This window comes from Colletotrichum higginsianum, chromosome 8, assembly GCF_001672515.1.
Source record: "Colletotrichum higginsianum IMI 349063 chromosome 8, whole genome shotgun sequence".
Lineage (NCBI taxonomy): Eukaryota > Fungi > Ascomycota > Sordariomycetes > Glomerellales > Glomerellaceae > Colletotrichum > Colletotrichum higginsianum.
Genome location: NC_030960.1, coordinates 2931124 through 2952990, shown reverse-complemented (window position 1 = coordinate 2952990; position 21867 = coordinate 2931124). Strand labels below are relative to the sequence as shown.

The window sequence follows — 21867 nt, the reverse complement described above, 5'->3', positions numbered from 1 at the left end:
AGGGTCTAAAAGCAGAGAAGTAATGCCGTTGTGTCTTCTGAATGAGTTATCCTCTCTGAAAGATGCAATGGTCCTTGACAACGCAGTCTTAACCAGATACAAGCCCATTTGATCGGGCCGTCTTGTCTCTGATTGAACCGTCGGAACACAGTATAGGCATGCAACTTGATCATGAAAGCCATCATATCATTATACTGGAGGTCCGAGTCCACTAAAGCAGGACAAGGGCAAACTAGGAAAAGCAGGCCAAGCAGAGCATAATGGGGCACAAGACAGTCACTCACCCCCTTTGCCCTTTTCATAAGTGCGATACTGATGTGACTTGCTAGCCATCATGCCTATCAGGAGCATCCTTAGTGAAAATGCCGCACATTATGCTGGCCACCTCTTCCTTGGCCTCTTCACGTCATAGCCACGCCCTCATCGGCACCGGCCGGGCGGGCAGTCTCTATGCCCTCAAACTCAACGTCATCCTCCTCCTCCTCCTCCTCAAGGACGTCCTCATCGCGGAAGCCGCTGTCAACCTCCATCTTGCGTAGACGGCGGCGCATCGTATCCTTCTTCTGGTGCTGCCACCGGATGAGGGCGGCTGGAGCGTGGACCTTGAAGCCGTAGACGCGCGGGACGTAGCGCTCGGCGCTCTTGGTAGGGATAAGGGCCGGGTAGGCCTGGAAGATGATGTTGTGGAACGAGGTGCCAAAGTAAGCGCCGTCGATGGCGGCGTGACGCGAAGACTTGGGGTTATAGATGTCCTCGCAGCGGGCGCAGTAGAGTTTGACGGGCTTCATATTTGGGATGTCGGCGAGGCCCATAGGTAGGAGCGGATGCGAGTGGCACATGACGCGGGGGCATTTGCCAAAGTCGGCCTTTTTGTACTTTTCGAGCTGGGGCGTGCATGTTAGCCGTGTGGTTCGTCCAAAATTGCGACTCTCGTGTCACGTTCTCTCCGCCTCATCTGTCCAAGACAGGGGTGAGGAAGGGAACCCCGGAAAGAAATGCAGCATACCATCTTCGCAAGGCCTCTCGTCGTGACAATGAAGCGGGCGTGTACCAGACCGTACAAGTGCCTCGCGGACTTCTCAATCGTCTCCCTCATCTCATCGTCGCAATCCAGGTCGAAAACGTCGGTGATGAGGTCAAGGGCGTATTGGTAGTATTGTACTTCCGTGTTCAACCCAGTCAGGTTGAACCGGTCAGTAAGGTAATCTTCGTCAATCTCGCAGAAGTACTCGTTGCCCCGCGAGGAGATGAACTAGGCAAAGACGCTCATTAGCTGCTGTTTCTGAGGTGGCTTCTTTCGAGCGGTCGAAACTGATTTGCGGCGGAGTTGAAATCCCGAGGAAACTTGCGCGACGAGCGCAATTGCGTCGCACCCAGCCCGCCGCGTGCGCCCTTCGCGCGCAGATCGTTGTCGAAAGTCTACCAGTATATACACGCTGCATACTCACCCAGTCTCGCCAGTAGCTTGTGTAGTCGCTATCCGACTCGCTGACGAAGTCGTCCATCATGGCGGAAGAAGGTGCGACTCGTGCCCGTGACGAGTCCTCAGATCATGGCCCAAATCCGCGAAATGTTGTCGAGTGCGGGTTGTAAAGCTCCTGTAGATATCGATTCGCCCCCCGTTGCGGTACGGTGGTATGCCCGGATCGTCGATGTGGAAGACGGACCAGTAACAAATGTCTTCCTTTCGTCGGCTGGGTGGTAGTTGACGCCGAATCTCTGCGCTCGCCTGCAGGGCAGAAACCAGTTGGCGGGGCTGTACGGATAGCGAGCCTGGCCAGCCAGGCCACCGAGGGGGCGGGGGCTTAATGAGGGTACGTACCTGTCCACCCTGGTTCGAAAACAGCTTTGCATAAATGCATATGCCGTATATAAAAGTTGTTTTGCACTCCCATAATCCACTGATACTCTCTCTACCTACCTGCCTAGGTAGTCGGCCACGAAGCCCAGGAGACCTGCCGCTGGGCTTGGTTAGATAGCATGGCCGCTCTTGCTCAGGCTTTCATCACCCTTGGTCAGTAAGTATTACCTTTAATTACCTTAACCTCCCTCTCCTGCTCACAGGCTGTATGCTCACCCCTCACCTCCATAACTTGAATCTATACTATGCTTCCCCTACTTTATACAATGTTCGCTATAGTTTAAGATATGCGGAATGGCGCTCTGCGCTCTAAGGGTGTGTATATGAGGCTGTAGTCACACACCTTAACCTCGTTCTACTTCCAACCTGCTCACCAAACTATACCTAATTCCATTAAGAATAGGGCAGAAGAGATATAAGATAGGATATCTTAGATAGGTTAAGATAAGGTAAATAAGGTGTAGGCAGAAAGATTGTATATTGCTTGTATGCATAAGGTCTAAAGATCTAAGGTAAATAGAAGGGAAATTCCTTTTATTTATACTTCTATCTAAAGGATAAAATCCTAAATTATTAAAATATATTATTATATATAAAAATACACTTATAGTATAGTGTATTTATCTAGTATGTAGGGCTAGAGTCCTTAGTATAAAGGGCTCACTTAGAATACTTCTACTAGTCTATATGTAGACTAGTATATCTGTAAATTCTTATCTATAAAGTATATAGATAAACTATATACTATTCTACAGCTAAAATTATAAGAATTCTAAATATGAAAACTATTTACTTATATCTCTTTTAGTTATAGAGATATATGCAATTAAGTATATATATATTTTTATAGATAAGCTTCTTTATTCTTAGTATTCCTACTCCTACCCTCAGTAACTAGAGTAGAGTATATTAACTAAATTAAATTCTAAAATTAATTTAATTAGACTATAGTCTATATACTTTAATTATAATTATACTTTATATAAATAATCTCTTTTATTTAACTTTATCTCTTAATTATAGTTTCTTTAAAATTATATAGTAGTTAATAGTAAGTTAGATAAATACTTTAATAAAAGAGTATAAATAAAAATCTTTATATTATATTATTACTATTAATACTAAATTAGATAAATATACTGCAATTAATAATATAAGTATTGAATTGTAATTCTTCTTCTTAATAGTTTAATAGCTAATATTACTCTTACTACTATAGTAAAGTATACTTTTTTGTAAAAGCTTTCTACTTTTATTACTAAAATAGCTTAAATATAAAAGAATAAAAAGATAAGTAATATAATTAAGTAATACTTAGGCTAGCTATAGATAGTAATTTATACTATCTAATAGATATTATATAATTAAAGTTAAAAGATGTTATTAGAAGCTTACTACTGAAAGTCTTAAAATTATTATAATTAATATACTCTACTAAATTATAGTAAAATAAAATACATTTGTATAATATATAGTATAGAAGTATAAGTAATATCTAACAATAAGAGTGTATTTAATAATTAGATACAAACTCTTTAGTAGTAAGGAGGTTTTTATATTATATATATAACTTTAATAAATAAGTACCCTTCTAGTAGTTAATTAATACTATGTAAGGATGCTTAGGGTTACTTACGTGCAAGCTCACGTGCAAGGTGACTCACCGCCGGTGTCGGTCCCGCTAAGTTTTCCTATTGACTAACTGCCCTTAAGCTCAACATCGTCACGTCTGCAACAAAGCTTTCGAACTTGATCAGCCCCGCCCTCATTTTCGACCTTTTCAATCAAGCAGCATCATCCAAATTGACTCTCGTCCCTCAAATTGAACGTCGATTGCAATCCACGCGCTGTACCCTCAATTGGCTCCATCAGTTCTATCGGGCTTGAAGTCGCAACGAACTCACAAACGCAACGATCGCGACGAGCGCTGAGAACAAATACTCCAACATGGCTGAAAAGAAGACGGACGCCCCGGCAACCAATATGCTCTGGGGTGGCAGGTTTACAGGTTCGATTGTCCCCGGACAGAAGCTTCAGATCCAGTATACTGACCTTGCGATGCCTGCTATAGGTGGGATTGATCCGCTCATGCACAAGTACAATGCCTCTATCCGATTCGATAAGGCTCTCTATAAAGAGGATATTCTTGGATCGATCGCTTTCGCTAGGGCTAACTCGAAGGTTGGTATTATTACCAATAACGAATTTGAGACGATTGAGCGTGGCCTGCTCGAAGTGATGGAAGAATGGAAGCAGGGAACCTTCGCTATTATGCCAAACGACGAAGATGTAAGACCTAGCCTATACTACCTAACCTGAGGCTAATATGATAAATCAGATCCATACTGCAAATGAGCGTCGATTGGGAGAGCTTGTCGGAAAGGACACCGCTGGCAAGCTACATACCGGTCGTAGCCGTAATGAGCAGGTCGTCTGTGATATGCGTATGTGGCTACGTGACCGCATCCGTGACATCGACGGCCAACTCGTTGCTTTCCTTCAAGTCCTCGCCAAACGCGCTGAGGCTGAAATGTAAGCTTAGCACCGCATCCGGACAAAGCCCCTTACTGAATAACATCCCTAGCGACTACCTCATGCCCGGCTACACCCACTTGCAACGTGCGCAGCCAGTTCGCTGGGGCCAGTGGATAATGTCACATGCTACTTCGTTCAAGCAGGATCTCGAGCGATTGCGCCAGGTCTTTGAAAGAGTCAACCTTAGCCCACTTGGTTGTGGCGCATTAGCTGGCAATGTGTTTGGCATTGATCGAGACGCAATAGCTGCAGAGCTTGGTTTTAGCGGAATCACTCTGAACTCCATGAACACTTCAGGCGACCGCGACTTCATTATTGAGTTCCTAAACTGGAACTCAATGCTCACCAGCCATCTCAGCAGGTGGGCTGAAGATCTCATATTATACTCTACTTCTGAGTTTGGGTTTTGTCGTTTGGCAGATCTTTACAGTACCGGCAGCAGGTTTGTTATATCTATTGCGAATCCCAGGCAATCCTACAAGACTCTAATCCACGTCTAGTTTAATGCCGAACAAGAAGAACGCTGACAGTTTGGAACTCTTGCGCGGCAAGTCAGGCCGTGCTTTCGGTCAAATGGCTGGACTGATGATGGTGAGTTCAAATACAGACATCAGATCATGAATGATTCAAAGCGGATCAAGAGCAGCCACTAATTAATACCTAATAGAGCGTGAAAGGCTTGCCAACTTGCTACAACAAGGACCTTCAGGAGGGATGGGAACCCATGCTGGATTCAGTTCAAACTGCTTTGGACAGTCTAGGCATTGCCAACGGGGTTTTCGCCACTATGACTGTGCGGCCTGAGCGGATGTTAGCTGCTCTTGATAAGACGATGCTTGCTACTGATGTTGCAGAGTGGCTAGTGCGAAATGGATGTCCTTTCAGGGAAGCTCATCATATTTCTGGACGCATTGTTGCATTATCGGAATCCACGGAAACCCCAATGGATAAGCTATCCTTGGAGCAACTGCAAGCTATTGATTGTCGATTTACAGCCGATATTATCAAGGCATTCGAATACGAGTCGAGTGTTGAGGCAAAATCGGTCAGGGGCGGTACTAGTCGATCAGCTGTGCTGCAGCAGATTCAAGAACTCTATGCTATCTTAGATTAGAGGTCTGATGGCCCGGTGCTGGATAAGGATGAAATAAGGGGAGATGTTTGAGGTAAATATGCTTTTGTCTATAACTGAAAGGCATCTTTAATTCGAATCATCCACGGAATCATCCAATGTATGCTTCCCCTCAAATCTCATTAAGAGATCCCCCGCATATTCATCGTCTAGGATGTCCTCCAGAGGTCCATCGTCTGAGAAATCCTCCCAAGTTTCCTCGCCGTCCAAGAGCTCATTGATGCCACTTTGACTGATCTTGTTATCGTCGGCTTTGCTTAGGGGAATAGCAGGGGTTGCCTTTTCGAGAAGGCTAAGCAACTTCCCAACGTCCAATTCCTATCCCTTCGCGCCACGATCAGCTGAGGAGAAGTGGAAATTGATTTTCCCAGGAAGAGGCATGACGAAGGCCCTCAGCAGGTATGCCTTGACTAATCGAGTGGTCATTGTCACATCAACCCCGGGTTGGGGGGGGGGGTTGACTATAGAGGTAGGCAGGCACTAATAGGTAACTTGAAGATCGACCGCTTTCACATCGAGAATCTTCCGACTAACCATCATGAAGCCACTGCAACTCTTAAGTAGGAGTTTTTCTCCGCCTTCTCTCTTCTTCATCCTATTTTACCTCTCTTCGCGTGTCCAAGAGCAAAGATATCCTCCAGGAATACTAAATATGTCTAGTCTCCCCCCACAGACGTCTAGCGACCATCAGAACTGAAGCTTGCAGCATCGCTGGTGGATTGGCCCTCCGACTCCATTTCGTCGCTTTGTTCTGCATACTTCAGGCCCAGACCGTTGACACCTCTACTGTTTGGGACATCAAGCCGACTCATGATCCCAGACCGGTCCTCGTTGCTCCTCAGTGTAATATTCACTCCCTCCATAGCCTCGCGCAGTGTGTCGCCCGTCTCATCCATGGCCGCTAAGAAACGTGCCAGTTCCTTGCACAAATCCCAATCCCCCTCCTTCATTGCTCTCGACAACAATCGCACTGTTTGCTCCGAAGCAGACCCCAGCTCGTCCAGTGTGTGTAATATGATGAGATAGCCACCAGCGGTCTTGAGGGAGCCTCGCTGAAGCGACTCTTCAAACAGCTCTTGCACCGGTGGGAGGTATGCAAACAGCGTCCGCCACTGCCTCACCTCGGTCTTCCTTGTACACTGTACCACAATGTCTAGGTACTGTTTGAAAGACGACAGCAGCGACAGAACTCGTGGCAGGATCGCCTCCTCCGGGCTCGGTCCAGAATCCACTTCGTCGTCCAGAACCTTGTGAAGCAAGACCTCTAGGGCATGCGCGAAGTACTCTAACTTCTGATACTGTTCCGACAGCTTGACCGCGTCTACCGTCCTGCCCTCAGTCAGAAAGAAGCGCAAGATATCGGGTAGAAACAGATGTGTCTATTAATCGTTGTCAGCAGTATTCTCCTCGCCAAGGAAATGGCAAACCTGCTCTGATAGCGAAGCGGAAAAATGAGAAACTAATGTCCCGCCTCTGAACAAGATCCGCTTCGACTCCAAGAATTATACCCTTGCTCAGAAGGGTTGAAAGTGGATAATAGTCCAAAGGGACTGATATTGTCTTCGGCATGTTGCGCTGGGCCTCATTGGATGCTGCTCGTAGCACCTCTTGTATGTCCGGCCAGAGCTTAAATTCCTGGCCATCAAACACCCAGAGTGAGTTCCGCAGCGTCACATCTGCCCCAGTCGACAGAGACTCTTCTGCTTGCGTAGCTATGACATCAAAATGCGGCTGGTCTCTCATGCTTACATGAAATTCCACGTTTTGAGCAATGACTTTCATGTCGTATTTCAGGTTTCCCTCGCTGTTAAACGAGGGCTGAAGCAACACCAGTTTGGCATCAACCAGAAACAAGACCGACGCAACAGCGACATCTTGCGACGGATCGCCGTCGACGAGTTGACTATCTGGCAAAATCCAGCTCAGTCCACGGACTCTAGCGGGCGATCGAACTATTCCGTGGAACGCAATCTGTCCCAGCTGAACCAGCCTAATCGAACCGCCCGTAGGCGCGAAGATGAAGTGGTAAAGAAGATTCTCGTATGTGTAAACAAGCAAGGAATCCTCCCCTGTTGTGGTCACCAACACCACCGGTGCCGGTAACGGCTGAGTGTGTAGCACTTGAGAGCTGTCGAGGCCCGTCTCTCTAGAGTAGAGGCGAAGTTCATGCGCCTTGTTGGCCTCTACCGCAGCCACCAGAATGTGCTGGTACCAACACATGCTGCCTCTGACCTGAAACTCATTTTCCATGGCCTCGTTGGCGAATGTCTTCCACCGGCCACTGTTGACGCTGTAGTGAGCCAGACCTCGGCGTCCAGCCACAGCAACATACCGTCCGTCCGGTGAAACGACAGTGTGCCGAATCGGCCATTGATGAAGAAGGTAAGCCGAGGGTATCTTTGTCGTATGCCATAAATGTGGCTCTGCCGAGATACCCGCCAGGTCTGGCAGGTCATATCCACGATATATCATGACGTTTGTGCTTGTCTGCAATACCGTTCGCATGAGATTCGCTGCGTTGTAGTTGCCGACCACTGCACTCCTGGCCATTTCTAGCGCCCAAATCGCCTCGTGCTGACGATGCGTGATGAGTATTTCTGAGCCGCTCCCGAGCCAGACAGCATCCCCTACACCAGCGATCCACTTCTCACCATTAGCGTCAATGATCGCTTCATGCGCGCCGAAACTATGGCTGCCGGGCTTTCCGTAGACGCTCCAGGTAGCCCAGCCGTTTTCGAAGCCAGCAAATAGACAGTATCCGTCAGGGGAATAGCTCAAAGTAGTGATTGAGCCAGAAACAGACGTTGACACTGGGATGGTGTGTGTATGCGAGGGCGGAATATTGCCGGCATAGTCTCGAGCAGAATAGACACGAATACAACCATCTGCGCATCCAACAGCAACCAAGGAGAATCTAGCGTTAATGACGGCTCTTTTGGCGGCTTCTTCCGGTTGGCTCGGTGTGTGGAAACAGTGACCTTTAAATAACTTCTTGGGGTCCACTGCATGTGAGTTTCCTTGGGACTGGTCGCGCGGATGCAAACGCTGGACTGCATAGACCTTGCCGTCACTTGTGATCCAAGTCGATAGGTTCATGGGCCGATCATGGGTCATCTCGACGACGGTGATCTTCTTATCCAGCCACCCCATTCGACTGAGAATCTCTGTCTTCGTCTGGCTGCCGCTTTGATCCGGGGTCCAACGGATGCACTGAACAGCCGCTGGTTTGCACGTAGCCACAACCAGTTCGTCATCCAGTGCCAGGGCGCTTTCTATGCCGGCGTCGACTTTGATAACCATCCTGAAGCGAACGCTCACGTCACGGACCCCTTGGCCTTCACCAGGACCCCAAAGATACTGATCCGGAGCCGTGCTCCCAGGCCCGCCATGGTGGTTTTGGCGACGTCGCTGGATATTTGCGTAACTCGGAAAGTATGGCTTGTAGACTTGCGCTTCAGAGTCCATCGCCAGAGAGTATGTAATGAGATAGCCTAGGCTTGTTCGAACCACGAAGATGGCCGAGTCGGGGCGAAGTAAAAGGTCGACATTTTCGCCGTAAGTCGACAGGGAGGACTCCGAGCGGACAACAACGGCTAGAATCACTGTAGGCTTGGAGGATGTAAGCTTACCTCGCTGGAAAGGAATGGAGCTAGGCATGAGGACTACTGACCTTGGCCTGCCATATCGTCATTGACGTTGAGGTTATCACGGCAAAAAGATGACCGGGGCGGGATATGCGCAACGCAAGAACGGGATCTTTCAAGGGAATATTAACGTTCAGTCGAGGCGACAGCCGAGCTGTTTCAGAGCCGTGGGCATCGTCATGGTCGACAGATTGAATGGCGGGTGTAACTGGTGTTAGAGGAGTAGTGAGCTCTATGTCGTCGTGCTGTTGGGAGTGTTGCGACTGCGCATTGAGGTACGATGAGGGCTCGTCAGTCGGTCGATTGTCAAAGGGATTGGGCAGCCCATCTTGGGAGACGACAAGGTTGAAAGCAGGACCAGATCTGCTGCTTGTTGCGAAGATTCGGGGGGTCCCGATGGGCCAGTACATCTCGGTAAGACCCTATATCGTCGGTCAATGGGATGGGCTCGGTGCGGTGGTGGTGCCGTCGTAGTGGCAGGCTGTCGTCGGTGACAGGCAGGAGGATCGTCGAGCCGGCGAGTGGGTATTCTTGGTTGTCGGGCCGGACAATGCTCTGGTCATGGCCGCTTGTGGACTTCAAACAGAAATCGTCATGTTCCTTCTCGATTGTGGCCCATTGACAACCCCAAGCATGCGGTGTGGGGAAGGGGAAGGGGAAGCAGCTGGTTGTAGAGAATTGGTGAAGACAGACAATCTGAGGTGATGATCATGGCCCTGGGGAGCTTCCAGCCGACGGCGGGCCGGGAGCTTGAGGGCGTCCGGCGCTACCTACTAGGTAGGTGCTTAGGTACATAGGTACCTTAGGTCACCTAAGGTATCTATGGTACGGGTGTCTGCCCGCTACGCACTCGCCTTAGGCACCCATCCACCTGGGAGCTTCCACACATGATACACAATGCCTACCGAACACCTAGATAGGCACTTTGTATTGCCTACCAAGGTAGGGAACGCTTATCAGAATAAGTACTTGTCCGACCAGGCCAATTCGGCTTATGTAACCATGAGCGCCAGTTTTCTGGCCAGGAACGAGCAAGCGAGCCCCATAAAACGCGTCCATGTCTGCCCGCGGTTGAGTGCTGGCATTTGTTGCAGCTTCCAGACCAGCATACCTACCTATGCAGAGGAACAGTATCCACCCGAAGGTATCCCGCGCCTACAACATTCCGACGCTTCGCAGCCAAGCATAAACGTTGGTGGACTTATTCATGCGATCCCTTCTCCGTTTGGACGATCGCCAAACATTCACTTCGAAAGATCCGGGATATACTTGGGTCTATTGTCACTCCTGCAGTGTCAATCAATCCAACTGACACCCTACTCGCCCATGAGTAGCTGCTATTCACCGGCCCTTGGCGTATCATCGCTACAAACAAGCATTGAGACAGGATACTGATACGAGCCAACTTGGAGGTGTCAACTGGTTCGGTTGTAGGCATCAATCAGTACAAGCATTGTCTTGACGCAGTTGAGTTCACGCCGCTGCCGCAACGACATCTCTCACCAGCTGCAAACATGCCACCGCCACGGACACGGCTTAGTCTTTCGAAGGAGAGATTCCCTGCTTACTTGGCCAATCTCAAGAGCCAGCCTTATCATGATCCGAGCTCGAGTTCCAGAGGACAGACGTAAGATGCTGCAGCCCAAAGCCAAAGCCCCTTAAGTCAAGCCTAGAATGCTGACCGTCCATCCGCAAAGCATACGTTCGATTGCTTGGAACCCCCTAGGAACTCTGGTAGCTACAGGATCTTCAGACAAAACCCTCCGTGTTTGTACGTAGCAATTGATGCACTCATTCAGGTGCGTGAATCGACGAAGCTGACTCTCCACCTGCGCAGGGAACCCCGAGAAGCCAAATGTACGGTTCTCGACCGATTTGAAGGGCCATTCGGCCCCCATTGAAAAGGTTGCCTTCAATCCGGTAAAAGATGCCGAGCTGTGCAGTGTCAGCAATGACGGAGTCGTCAAGTTTTGGGATGTTCGATCCAAGATGTGTATCAATGAGATCAAGGGTCTGGGAGACGCCTTCACTCTCGTCTGGGCACCCGACGGTCAATCGTTAGTTGTTGGAAATAAGGTTTGCTGCCCCCCCCCCCCCCCCCCCCCCCTCCTTGATACCCAAGGGCTCGACACTCATACTTGGCCAGACGGACAATATCTTTGTATTGTCGCCGACCCAGTCGACACCTGTGTCATCGCATCAACAGCCGACTCAGACGAATCAGATTGCCTTTTGTTGGAGCGGCAAGAAAATATTTCTCACGACTGGTGAGGGCAGAACCAGGATCTTATCGTATCCGGATTTCAAACCTACCTTCCAGTTCGGTGATGGGGATGAGGCCAGAGAGTTCGCTCTCAATGGTCATACGTCGTCCTGCCTTTCAGCCGAGTTGCAACCAACAGGACGCTACCTCGCTACTGGTGGTTCTGACTCCATCATTTCTTTATGGGACACCACGGATTGGGTTTGCCAGCGGACCATTACTAGCATGATTGGCCCAGTACGATCAATTAGTTAGTCTTCGCTCAAGAGCTGGTGTGTCATGCGTAGCATTCTGACCGCGGGCTAGGTTTCACATTTGACGGCAATTTCTTGGTCGGGGGCAGCGACGAAGGTTAGTAGAACGGTGCTACCTTTTCCAAAAGACTCTGAAGAGACTAATGATGTGTCGCTAGGCCCTGGGCTGGATATTCGACATGCCGAGTCAGGAGACCATATTCACACATTCAAGACAGCCGGGCCTTGTCCCGTCGTGTCTTGGGCGCCTACAAAGTATTGCCTAGCCTACAGCGATCTAGGCATTCTTCGCATCGTCGGAGTGGACGCTGAGAAGAAGTGACCATAAAAGCGTGGCATACCCTTCACCCGGCCCTCGGGAAGTGCTCGTTTAAAGTAGACGCTGTCCAAAAACGGCAAGCCGCCCTTTAAAAACCCCGTTTGCCATAAGAGGCTGAGAGGCATATAGCTGACATAGTGCAGGCCCTCATCTGCCGTGGCTACTAGTCATTCAACAGCTGAAGTTTGAGAATGCTGGCGATATTCTCTGGCCAGGATGATATGGGACGGCTGTCATGGAATGAACCAACGTTGGAATTGAAAGAAAGAAAAAACCCAGGATCGGAAAGGTAAAGTCAGCGCGGCTCAACTTGAAGCCGACCGACGTGAGTGAGAGGGCTAGGATGTGAGCTGGTGGCTGTTTGCCCACCGATCTTGTGCCCTTCCCATGCCATGCTGCTCGTGTAAGCTGCTCAACGCGGATAGATGGTAGCTTGAATGTCAAACATGGTATTCATACGACGGTGCGGGGGATTGCTGCTTATACTCGCCACTGCAAGTGACATCGAAGTTGGCGAGTGGCTCGACTTGAGGCGGACGGCTGCAAGTCTTCTCAGAACCTACGGTTTATGCTGCTTGTCTGCACTCGGCACACGTCCAATGTGAGTGGACGGAAGTTCAGGGGAAACGCCCCCTCGTGTCGCTCCGCGTTGGGTACGGCTGGCGCGAGTAGGTCAGTTCTTTGGAAAAGGGGTTTGAGGAGGAGTGGTGTTGTGTAACATGCGGAGAACGGACGAGACCAAATAGGACGGACATGTCAATTCAACAGCAGCAGCAGCAGCAGCAGCTACCTAGGGTGGCAGAGAGCAATCCATACCGGAGAGGTTGGGCTGAGCTGGCGGGCCGTTGCACCTAGCGTGGCTAGTGTGGCTGTGGTGCATGCACATGCGAGTGGTGCGTGTTCAGATGTTTGCCTAGGGCTTATTTCTGCCCTTGGCTCCTACTGAGAGATGCTGATGTCAACGTTAGTTACCTAGGATGCGAGAACAATCCAAGATCTGAGTCGCCGAAACTGATATGAGCATGCATCAAACGGTGATCCAGCGAAATGTGAACAGGCCTATGTACTTTATACGTAATTACAGGCTAGGAGGACTCCCTGGGGCGACTCATAACAACGAATACGACTTCGGGAGGATGCAATATATTGGCTAGCAACGTAGGATAGCCTAAGAGAAGCTTTTTAACTTAGCAGCCCAATGCCATTTCGTGAGCAATGTCCGCCTTACAGTGGTAGAGGAGGCGTAGGTACACTGGTACCTAGGAACCTTCCTCTCATGAGGGCTGTCCCAGTCCGCGGGTCGTTTACAGACTACCTATGCACCGCATATCATGCTGGGGATCCATGTCTATACTTTGTTATTGATCGCTTCCTCGGCTGCAAAGGGAATGGCCCCATCCCATCCCCGGTACTGGACCACTGCACCACGGCGCTGTGCTCCATCGGTACTGCTCTTGCCTGTATACCATTGCGAAGTACCTACTGGGTGTGCATTCTGTGTCGTCTCGACCCCAATCCCTGTCCGCCTCCTCTATCTTTACAATCCGCACTGCCCCCAGTACTCTCTGTCACCCTTCCTCTCCACCGCACCCAACCCAACATTCGTCTCCTGCCCCATCCTTTGCCCTTTTCGCCCTTGTCGAACCAGCCCGCCGAATTCACCTTCTTTCTTGCTCCGTCGACGCCTACAAACACCAAGAACACCACCGCTCTCAAAAAGCATCCCTCGACGAATGCTTGGTTTCGAGCGCCATATGAGGTTCAACACTCTGCGCGACGCCAAGTAACCCCTCTTCCTCCTTCCTGTAATACGCTACAGCTGTAACTTTGCGCGCCGCGACACTTCTCGCAGTCCTGCCCAAATCCCTATCCGACCAACGACAAGTAGAGACCCCGTTATCTCTGCCTTTTCTCGTAAACCTTCCACACCGCAACCCCTCTTCTTGAACGCGAACCCTCAGCGCGTACTTGGATTTGTTGCAAACTGGCGTCACCTGCCAGTCTCATCATGTCGTCAAGTACACCCACGCCGCCAGACACGAACGGCGCCAGCTCCCACAAGCGCCCCCGAAGCCCAGGAGCCGATTCAAACGGCAGAGAAGCGGCCACCGACAACAATAACAACAATGTGCCTAAACCGAAGCGCCTGGCGTGCATGATCTGCCGGAAGCGCAAGTTGAAGTGCGATGGAGTTAGACCCAGTTGCAGTACCTGCGCCAGGCTTGGCCATTCTTGCGCATACGACGAAGTCCGCAGGAAAAGTGGTCCGAAGCGAGGATATGTCAAGGCTCTCGAGGAACGATTGAGTGAGCATTTCCGTCTTGCGCCTTCCTCTTCTCTGCATTGCTTTGTCCACAAGCCTGTTCGCCCATTCTCTTATTTCAGTGCCTCATGACTGACTGTATGTGCTTGCGCCCATCCGTAGAACAAGTCGAGACTCTTCTCAAGACTCAAGACCCTCCAGTGGCACCTGCCGACCCTTCCAGGAACACGCCTCAAAACCTGGATGCTACGGCTCCGAACCGCAACCAAAGCGCTCCTGCACCGACGAGCTACAGCATTCCCAATCCTTCTTCTCTTGGTATTGGAGCTGACCACGACGTGGACCAATGGCGCTTCACCGGCGAATCTTCGCCTCAGACCCAGAATGCCGCCGCTCCGCCCATGGAGGATTTCAATTTCAACTCCAACATGTCGATGGGCATGAACAATGCCGGAGGCAACTTCACCTGGGAGATGATTGGGCTCGGCCTTGAGGAGCCTCTTCCACCCCAGGAAACCATTGATGAGCTGTCAGTGTTCCAAACACGCTGTACCCGTGATGCTGAGCTAACACGTACCTCGCAGCCATCAAATCTATTTTGAAAAGGTCCACCCGTCAGTGCCTATGATCCATAAATACAGATACCTAGCAGCCATGAACCTGTAGGATGACATTTGTTCCAAGGCACTACCCATTTGGGGTTTGTCTAGCGCAACAGCACGCTCACTGACACGCTTTGCAGGGCCCCGAACCAAAGACCCCCAGTTGCACTGAGGTATGCTATATGGACGCTGGCATGTTCCATCACAGAAAAGTATCTTGATCTCAAGGACCTCTTCTACCAAAGAGCCCGGAAATATGTGGAGGGAGACTACATTAAGGGTTATGGCGAGCACATGATCTCGGTAGCTCACGCTCAGACGCATGTGCTCCTAGCCTCCTACGAGTTCAAAATGATGTATTTCCCTCGAGCTTGGATGAACACCGGGTCAGCCGTGCGTCTTTGTCAAATGTGAGTCGATGTTTTCCATGCTGGTGGCCCGAAGGTATGGCTAACTCTTGTCAGGATGGGCTTACACCGACTTGATGGAGCTGGTTTGGATGTCAAGCAATGCCTTCCGCCGCCAAGAGACTGGACTGAACGCGAGGAGAGGCGACGTACTTTTTGGATGGCTTTCTGCGAGGACCGTTACGCAAGCATCGGTACCGGGTGGCCCATGACTGTCGATGAGAAGGACATCATGACAAACCTGCCTTGTTCAGAAGAGGCGTTCGACATGAGCCGGCCCGAGCAGACGCAGTCTCTGCAAGACTGCATGAGCCCTTCTGGGGCGGGCAAGCTCTCTTCCTTTGGCGGCATTGTGCTGATGGCATGTCTCTTCGGCCGAAATTTGATTCACCTGCACCGGCCCGATGTTGACGACCGAGATCACGACCTCAACGGCGAGTTCTGGAAGCGGCACCGTAACATGGACAACATCCTTCTTAACACGTCTCTCTGCCTGCCGTCATACCTCAAGCTACCCATTGGCCTGGGCAACCCAAACATCGTCTTTACCAACATGAGCATCCACACGTCGACAATCTGCCTACACCAAGCTGCTATCTTCAAGGCCGACAAGAACAGGCTTCCCTCTTCAGTCAGTGCGGAAAGTAAGGTGCGATGTATTACGGCGGCCAACGAGATTGCGAGCATCATGAGGATGATATCACATTTGGACCTTTCAGCAGTACGTTGTTCCTCGCGTTCCACAGCTCCGCACCTATTGACACGTGTCAGATGAATCCGTTCATATCGTTTTGCTTGTACGTGGCGGCAAGGGTCTTCGTTCAGTATCTCAAAAGCCGCCCCGAAGACAGTCAAACAGCCGACTCGCTCAGATTTCTCCTCTCTGCCATGAATGCGCTCAAGAGACGGAACCCTCTTACCGAGTCTTTCCTTGTCCAGCTGGATGTGGATTTGGAAGCTCTTGCGATAAGGATACCAAAACTAAAGACGGCATTCCCGCGAAGCGGTGAAAGCGTATGTATTCTCCGTCAAATTGACACGCATTCAATCTGACTTGTTTGCAGCCGGGTTTGAAGACAGGTGGAAGCAACGGCCCCGTTTGCGACGACCCCGAGGGTGTACAAGGCATCATGTCATACCGCAACGAATGTCACTTCATGAAGACTGTGGAGGATGACGGCAACCTCGCCACGGCCCCAAACATAGTTGAGCCCGAGCAAACCAGCGACGCCGCTCCGAACTCTGCATCAACTGGCTTCGGCGGCCAAGGTTGGCTTTCGGCGGAACAGGGCATGTCATACGGCACGAACAACACACATGGTGTCCCCGTACACGGGAACGCGTTGACACCAAGCTCCGGCTCCATATACGACAAATCTGGCTCAAGCAGCGGGCACCTGACAGGGTTTGGACAGAGCGAAAGCAGCGGCGACAATAACATATCGGGATCAACAGACGGCGACAACTCGAACCGACCGACACCAAATTCAAGTTCGTCTGACCAGCGAGCGAACATGGCGGCAGGAGGTCTCGAAGGACCCGGCCAGAACTCGTTCGACACCAGCCCGGTCACAACGCAACAGAATACCAACACTCGGGGCAGCACTGACAGAAACGCTAGCTACTTCAACGATGCAAGTGCGTTCGGTATTCGGACCGGGCTGACGCCAACTCAGAGATTCTCCATGCCCGAAACACCGGGGGCGGATTTTGGTATGTCGAACGGCTGGGGTGAGCTGCAAGGGCAGCCTGGCATGACGCCTGGAGCTGAGGGAGTGTTGCGGTCACTGATGAACATGGGCCCGATGGACGCCATGGACCTTTCGTCGTGGGATGCAGCAAACTAGAGCTGGGCAGGCTTGGATTACTTACGGAGTTTGGAAGACACGGCCATGAGCCACGTAGGCCCTTGTTACTAATTCTCAAAGGGGTTTTCTTCGACTGGCGCTTTGCGGCATTGAATGTGGACGACGCGTGGGCTGGACAAGCCTCAACGCAGATATGTGAAGATGAATTATTTAGTCACGTTTGGAATTGCGAACATACCATATGACTTGCATGAACCATGCATCCGAAATCCCTGGGTCAACTGGTTCGTTCAAGTGAACCATGCCTTTTAACTGATACCTCATCCTTCCGTTAGTACCATCCAGCTTTGAGAGGACGTACATCCATCCAGTGGCCGGAGCTTCCCATCCTGACGGGCTGGTCCGTGCACAAGTTGCCGCCTTGCCGCCCATCACTCCCTAGCGCACCCCCAAGTGTAAAACCAAAACCACCCAGCACCCCCATCCATCCACTTTTATTCATCCCTCATGGAATGCGCGACACATTAAAGCAGCAACACTGCGCCTCCGCCCCCCTCTCCCCCATGCTGCAAATGCCGCCAACAGCTCCGGTATCCCCCTTTGAAGTCCATCCAGCCAGGAGCGGCGCAGCCGTCTCCTCCTCCCCGCACGGTAGTCTCCACCTGCACGCCCCACAGCAGCAGCAGGAGTTCTGTGTCTCGCCTGCGCCTACACCGGACGACGTTGCTGGTGACGGCACCGTGGCTGCAACCCAATTCCGCCTCGGCCCCGGCACCAGCCCCAACGCTGCCATCGACATGTCCGGGATGGAGGTCCCCGGGCCGGTCTTCCATCCGGACCTCACGCGCAGCCAGGACGTGCAGTCGCCGTCCAATGGGGACGTGCAGAATGACCATGATGAACGGCAACAGCAGCATGTCGTCGTGCCGGGCGATGTAGGGTCTTTCGGGCAACTAGACCAGCCGGCTTACGTGCAGCAGGCTCGCCATCACCAAGTCATACCGGTACCGGATCAGCATGGCCAATTTGGCATTCTGACGCCGGGCCCCGCAATCCCTGATCAGAGTGCAACTGGGACAGCGGAATCTCTCATTGGGCCCAGCGGCTTCGTTCCCATTGATGGCACCACCGCCCCCGGTTGGAGGCCGCACGGTAGTCTCCTTAGTAGTAAATGGGTTATGGATCCTCCGAACCTCGACGAGTGGCGTCAGAAGCTATTTGACGCAGACGGTCTCATCATTCTTACTCACGAACAGTAGGTTCTCGTCATTCGCAGGCTCGAGAATTGACAGTTCGTGTGCATCCGCTGATACATGCCCAGATTTGAAGCCTACTTCCCGCACATAGACAACGTCTATTCCCACAGGTCCACACAAACGTATAAGAAGAAGCCCTTCATTTCGCACTACTGGGACTGCCGCCTCAAGGGTCGGCCACCAGGGACTAAGAAGTCGGACGACCCCAACAAGAAGCGCCGCAACCGTGTCTCGCGCAAGCTCAATCTCTGCGACGTCAAAATCAAGATCACAGAGTACTTTCCTGGCGCAACGCTTCACGACGTAGATGATGGCACTTATGGGCCTCTCAATGGGGAGCAGATCCTTAACGGCGCCCACACCGTTCTCGCACCGCCAGGCGAGAGGGATCTGCGGGTCGCGCCCGCCACGTCGAGCAATCTGCCGGCGCCGGGGCACAAGTTCTGGACAATTCAGAGGGTGAACGGCCATATTAGCATCAGCGGAACCCCCGGGCCACATCAACATACGCTGGCGAAGAGCGACGAAGTGAAAAGGAATAGTATCCAGCGATATCTGGCCAAGCACAAGAACGAAACTGATCTTGTTAAGGTGAGACATCACAGGTCACTCATGGGGCCGATGCATTGATTGACCAACTGAATGACGATTTTAGAACGCCGGACCTATGAAAGCGACCGGAAAGGCGCATTGGACAGTTAAGAAGCGTGAAAAGGAGAGCGACTTGAGGCTGTATTCAGCGTGTTACTGGTTAGTGTCCCCATTGCGAGATTGTGATTTTTGTGCTGCCGCTCTATTGACGCGAACCTCGGCAGTCCTTTTTCTCAGCGTGTCTGGATCGCCCTCGAAGCAAAGGGACTTCAGTACCAGTACTGCGAGGAAGACCCGTACAAGGCGCCTGCATCACGGGAGCTGCTGGAGGCCAACCCGCGGGGGACTGTACCTGCTATACGGCAAGGAGATTGGGCTTGCGCGGAAAGCGGTGTCATATTGGAATATGTGAGTCCAATGCTCATTCGTCGTCGCCTAGAGAATGTCCAAACTGACTATCATTTCTGTAACAGCTTGAGGAAATGGACAGCAGCGTCCCACTTTTCCCCTCCGACGTGAAACTGCGAGCAAATTGCAGACAATGGATAGACCACGTTCGCCGTCCCCCCTTTCCATGCCTCTCTCTCACCGGAGTACGTGAAGCTCACCCAGACGACAGATAAACTCCCGTCTGGTACCAGCTTTCTACCGCCTTCTCCGCGAACCGGAGCCCGCCCAACAACCACAAAACATCGAGAGACTGCAGGAGGCCATCAAGGATCTCGTCCTCGCCGCCGATGAGGAGGGGCCCTTTTTCCTTGGAAGCAGTCTGTCTCTCGTCGACGTTCACTTCGCCCCCTTCGCTGTCCGCCTGTCGCGCATTCTGCAATTCCGCTGTGGCTGGACGGCGCCCACGCCGGGGTTACGTTGGGCTAGGTGGTTCGATGCGCTGGAGAACAATGTACACATTCGTGCTACGACGAGCGGGAGGGATGTCTATGCGGAAACCGTTGAGCTCTTACAAATCGCCTTGGATCGTGAGGGACGCTTGAGTTTTTGACAGAGATATATACTGTCGGGAGATGTAAAGAAGCTATAGGGAGAAACCATGTGACAGAGCAACGAGGACCCCCCTTCCCCCTCGCAAGGACGCGTGTAGACTTGCTGAGCTGTTACGGTACTGTCGATGGTCAAGTACCGCGCGTGTCCGCTGTCTTCATGCCGATCTATCACGGGTCCGTAGCCTGGGATGGCTCCGGCGACGCTCTCCTCCGCTTCAGATCGTGCCACTTTTCTTTGACGGTGATGACCTCCCCTAGCTGCCGCGCTCGTTCGCGGCCCTCACCCAGCTCCTCAAGCGTTTTTTGCTCCAGCACGCGGCGGCCGTCCTCGTCTACGGTCCATCGCTGTGAGTCGGGTAGGTACGCCCACGAGAAGACGGCGCCGACGGCGACGAAGGAACCAAAGAGCAGGAAGATGAGCCCCTGGCGGTTGGCGGCCGTGTAGGACGAGTTGATGCCATAGACGACGAGGAGGGCCACGATGCTGCCCAGCTTGCCGGCGGCGGCGGAGATGCCGTGGCACGTGCAGCGATAACACGTCGGAAAGATTTCGGCAGGGATGATGAAAGTAAGGGTGTTCGCCCCTGATGGCGTTGTCAGTTCCTGGCCACGGCTTGGGTATCTGAATATGGAATGGAGGCAGCTGCATGACCTACCAAAGTTGAACATGAAATGACACAACGCCACAAACACCACTGTGGCCGGTGCGCCGGGGGTGCGGTTGACGCCGTAGTACACGCAACCCGTGATTACGAACAATATGGCCAGAACAAAAAACGAAACGGTCAGCCACAGCCTGCGTGGGATGCGGTTGGCGGCCATAACGAAGCAGGCGCTGCCAGCGATGGAAGCGATGGACACGGTCAGCAGGTACTGCTTTGCCTGTTCCAGGAGCACGTCGTAGATGGTGTTGCATGGCAGTGTTGCATCTGTCTGCCAGACGGGGAGGCCTGTCTGACTCCAAATCCGTGCTGTTGCGTTTCCGTCCGGAAACTTGGAGTTCCAGCACGGTAACCTATCATCGATGGGCGTCGGCCCGGTAGTCGCCCACATGTCGGATAGAGTGCCTCTGTTGTCCAAGCTGAGACCGTAAAAGCTCACATCAAGGAAGAACCATGTTGCAGCAGTACCTGTAGCGTCATCAGCTTCAGTGGTCGTCGGTCAGGTGTGATGTGATGGTGATAATGAGCTGCAGGCCTATTACACCAGCCATGCTACGTAGGGCATGGGGATTACCTAACAAATAGTACCAATTCCCATCTTCGATAAAATACTTGTACAAATCGTCCTTGGAAAACTGAATAGGCATGGGCTGCTGTAAGTCGGTGGCGTGCACACCGTCGTTGGGGGTCATGGGATATCCCGCCGTCGCGCCAGCAGGGGCGCCGTAGACCCTCTGCGTATTTCTTAGGGCTATCCCAGGTTTATTTCTGACTTCAAGACTGTACAGTCCACAGTCGAATAGGAAAAAGCGGAATATGATGGCCAGCAGGGCGGGGACAGCCCCGGAACCAATGACGATGCGCCAGATACCGTCCACGGTGCGGCGGCACTCCTTGTCGAACTTCAAATCGAGACCGCACTGCATTGCCTGCAGACCTTCACTTTTTTCGCGACCGAGGAGTACCCAGAGACCTACGAGCTGGGCCAGTGCTTGGCCGATGGGCTGCATCATGAATGTCTTGCAAAACGCCGTCAGTATTGAAACACACATTCACTAGCAGACGTCAGCAGCAGCTTACAGAAGAGATCATGGTTCCCCTCGACTGGGTACTGGACCACTCAGAGGTGATAACAGCGCTGAGAGGATATTCTGCGCCAATACCTGTGTTGCCGCGTCAGTTGGGATATCCATGTGTGTAAGCACCGCGTCTAAGAACATTCACTAACCAATCCCCATCACAAAGCGCCACTGTTGACCCATCATATAT

At 51.7% G+C, this 21867-nt stretch overlaps 7 protein-coding genes across 7 annotated transcripts; 4 read left to right on the top strand and 3 right to left on the bottom strand.

Annotated features, from left to right (window-relative positions):
- Positions 1–401: 401 nt before the first annotated feature.
- CH63R_11853 (Casein kinase II subunit beta-2) lies at positions 402–1508 on the bottom strand (the record flags this gene model as incomplete). Its single annotated transcript, XM_018306827.1, has 3 exons — positions 402–884; positions 1007–1252; positions 1449–1508. The coding sequence occupies 3 exons, from the start codon at positions 1506–1508 to the stop codon at positions 402–404; spliced, it is 789 nt and encodes a 262-aa protein (XP_018153668.1).
- A 2300-nt stretch (positions 1509–3808) lies between these two features.
- On the top strand, positions 3809–5510 carry CH63R_11852 (Argininosuccinate lyase; the record flags this gene model as incomplete). Its single annotated transcript, XM_018306826.1, has 5 exons — positions 3809–4150; positions 4200–4393; positions 4446–4838; positions 4897–4987; positions 5064–5510. The coding sequence occupies 5 exons, from the start codon at positions 3809–3811 to the stop codon at positions 5508–5510; spliced, it is 1467 nt and encodes a 488-aa protein (XP_018153667.1).
- A 695-nt stretch (positions 5511–6205) lies between these two features.
- CH63R_11851 (Duf1339 domain protein) lies at positions 6206–9582 on the bottom strand (the record flags this gene model as incomplete). The annotated part of the gene is made up of 3 exons (XM_018306825.1): positions 6206–6907; positions 7278–9137; positions 9199–9582. 3 exons carry the CDS (start codon positions 9580–9582, stop codon positions 6206–6208), a joined length of 2946 nt encoding a protein of 981 aa, XP_018153666.1.
- A 1186-nt stretch (positions 9583–10768) lies between these two features.
- Positions 10769–12011, top strand: CH63R_11850 (WD domain-containing protein; the record flags this gene model as incomplete). The annotated part of the gene is made up of 6 exons (XM_018306824.1): positions 10769–10799; positions 10899–10943; positions 11010–11248; positions 11319–11672; positions 11723–11786; positions 11848–12011. The coding sequence occupies 6 exons, from the start codon at positions 10769–10771 to the stop codon at positions 12009–12011; spliced, it is 897 nt and encodes a 298-aa protein (XP_018153665.1).
- A 2005-nt stretch (positions 12012–14016) lies between these two features.
- CH63R_11849 (Fungal specific transcription factor) lies at positions 14017–17127 on the top strand (the record flags this gene model as incomplete). The annotated part of the gene is made up of 7 exons (XM_018306823.1): positions 14017–14314; positions 14434–14800; positions 14856–14933; positions 15014–15283; positions 15338–16001; positions 16052–16294; positions 16345–17127. The coding sequence occupies 7 exons, from the start codon at positions 14017–14019 to the stop codon at positions 17125–17127; spliced, it is 2703 nt and encodes a 900-aa protein (XP_018153664.1).
- Positions 17128–17600: 473 nt separating this feature from the next.
- Positions 17601–19935, top strand: CH63R_11848 (glutathione S-transferase domain-containing protein; the record flags this gene model as incomplete). Its single annotated transcript, XM_018306822.1, has 5 exons — positions 17601–18343; positions 18410–18935; positions 19000–19094; positions 19160–19343; positions 19555–19935. 5 exons carry the CDS (start codon positions 17601–17603, stop codon positions 19933–19935), a joined length of 1929 nt encoding a protein of 642 aa, XP_018153663.1.
- A 169-nt stretch (positions 19936–20104) lies between these two features.
- On the bottom strand, positions 20105–21863 carry CH63R_11847 (Phosphate transporter; the record flags this gene model as incomplete). The annotated part of the gene is made up of 5 exons (XM_018306821.1): positions 20105–20520; positions 20593–21066; positions 21173–21617; positions 21679–21761; positions 21827–21863. The coding sequence occupies 5 exons, from the start codon at positions 21861–21863 to the stop codon at positions 20105–20107; spliced, it is 1455 nt and encodes a 484-aa protein (XP_018153662.1).
- Positions 21864–21867: the final 4 nt, after the last annotated feature.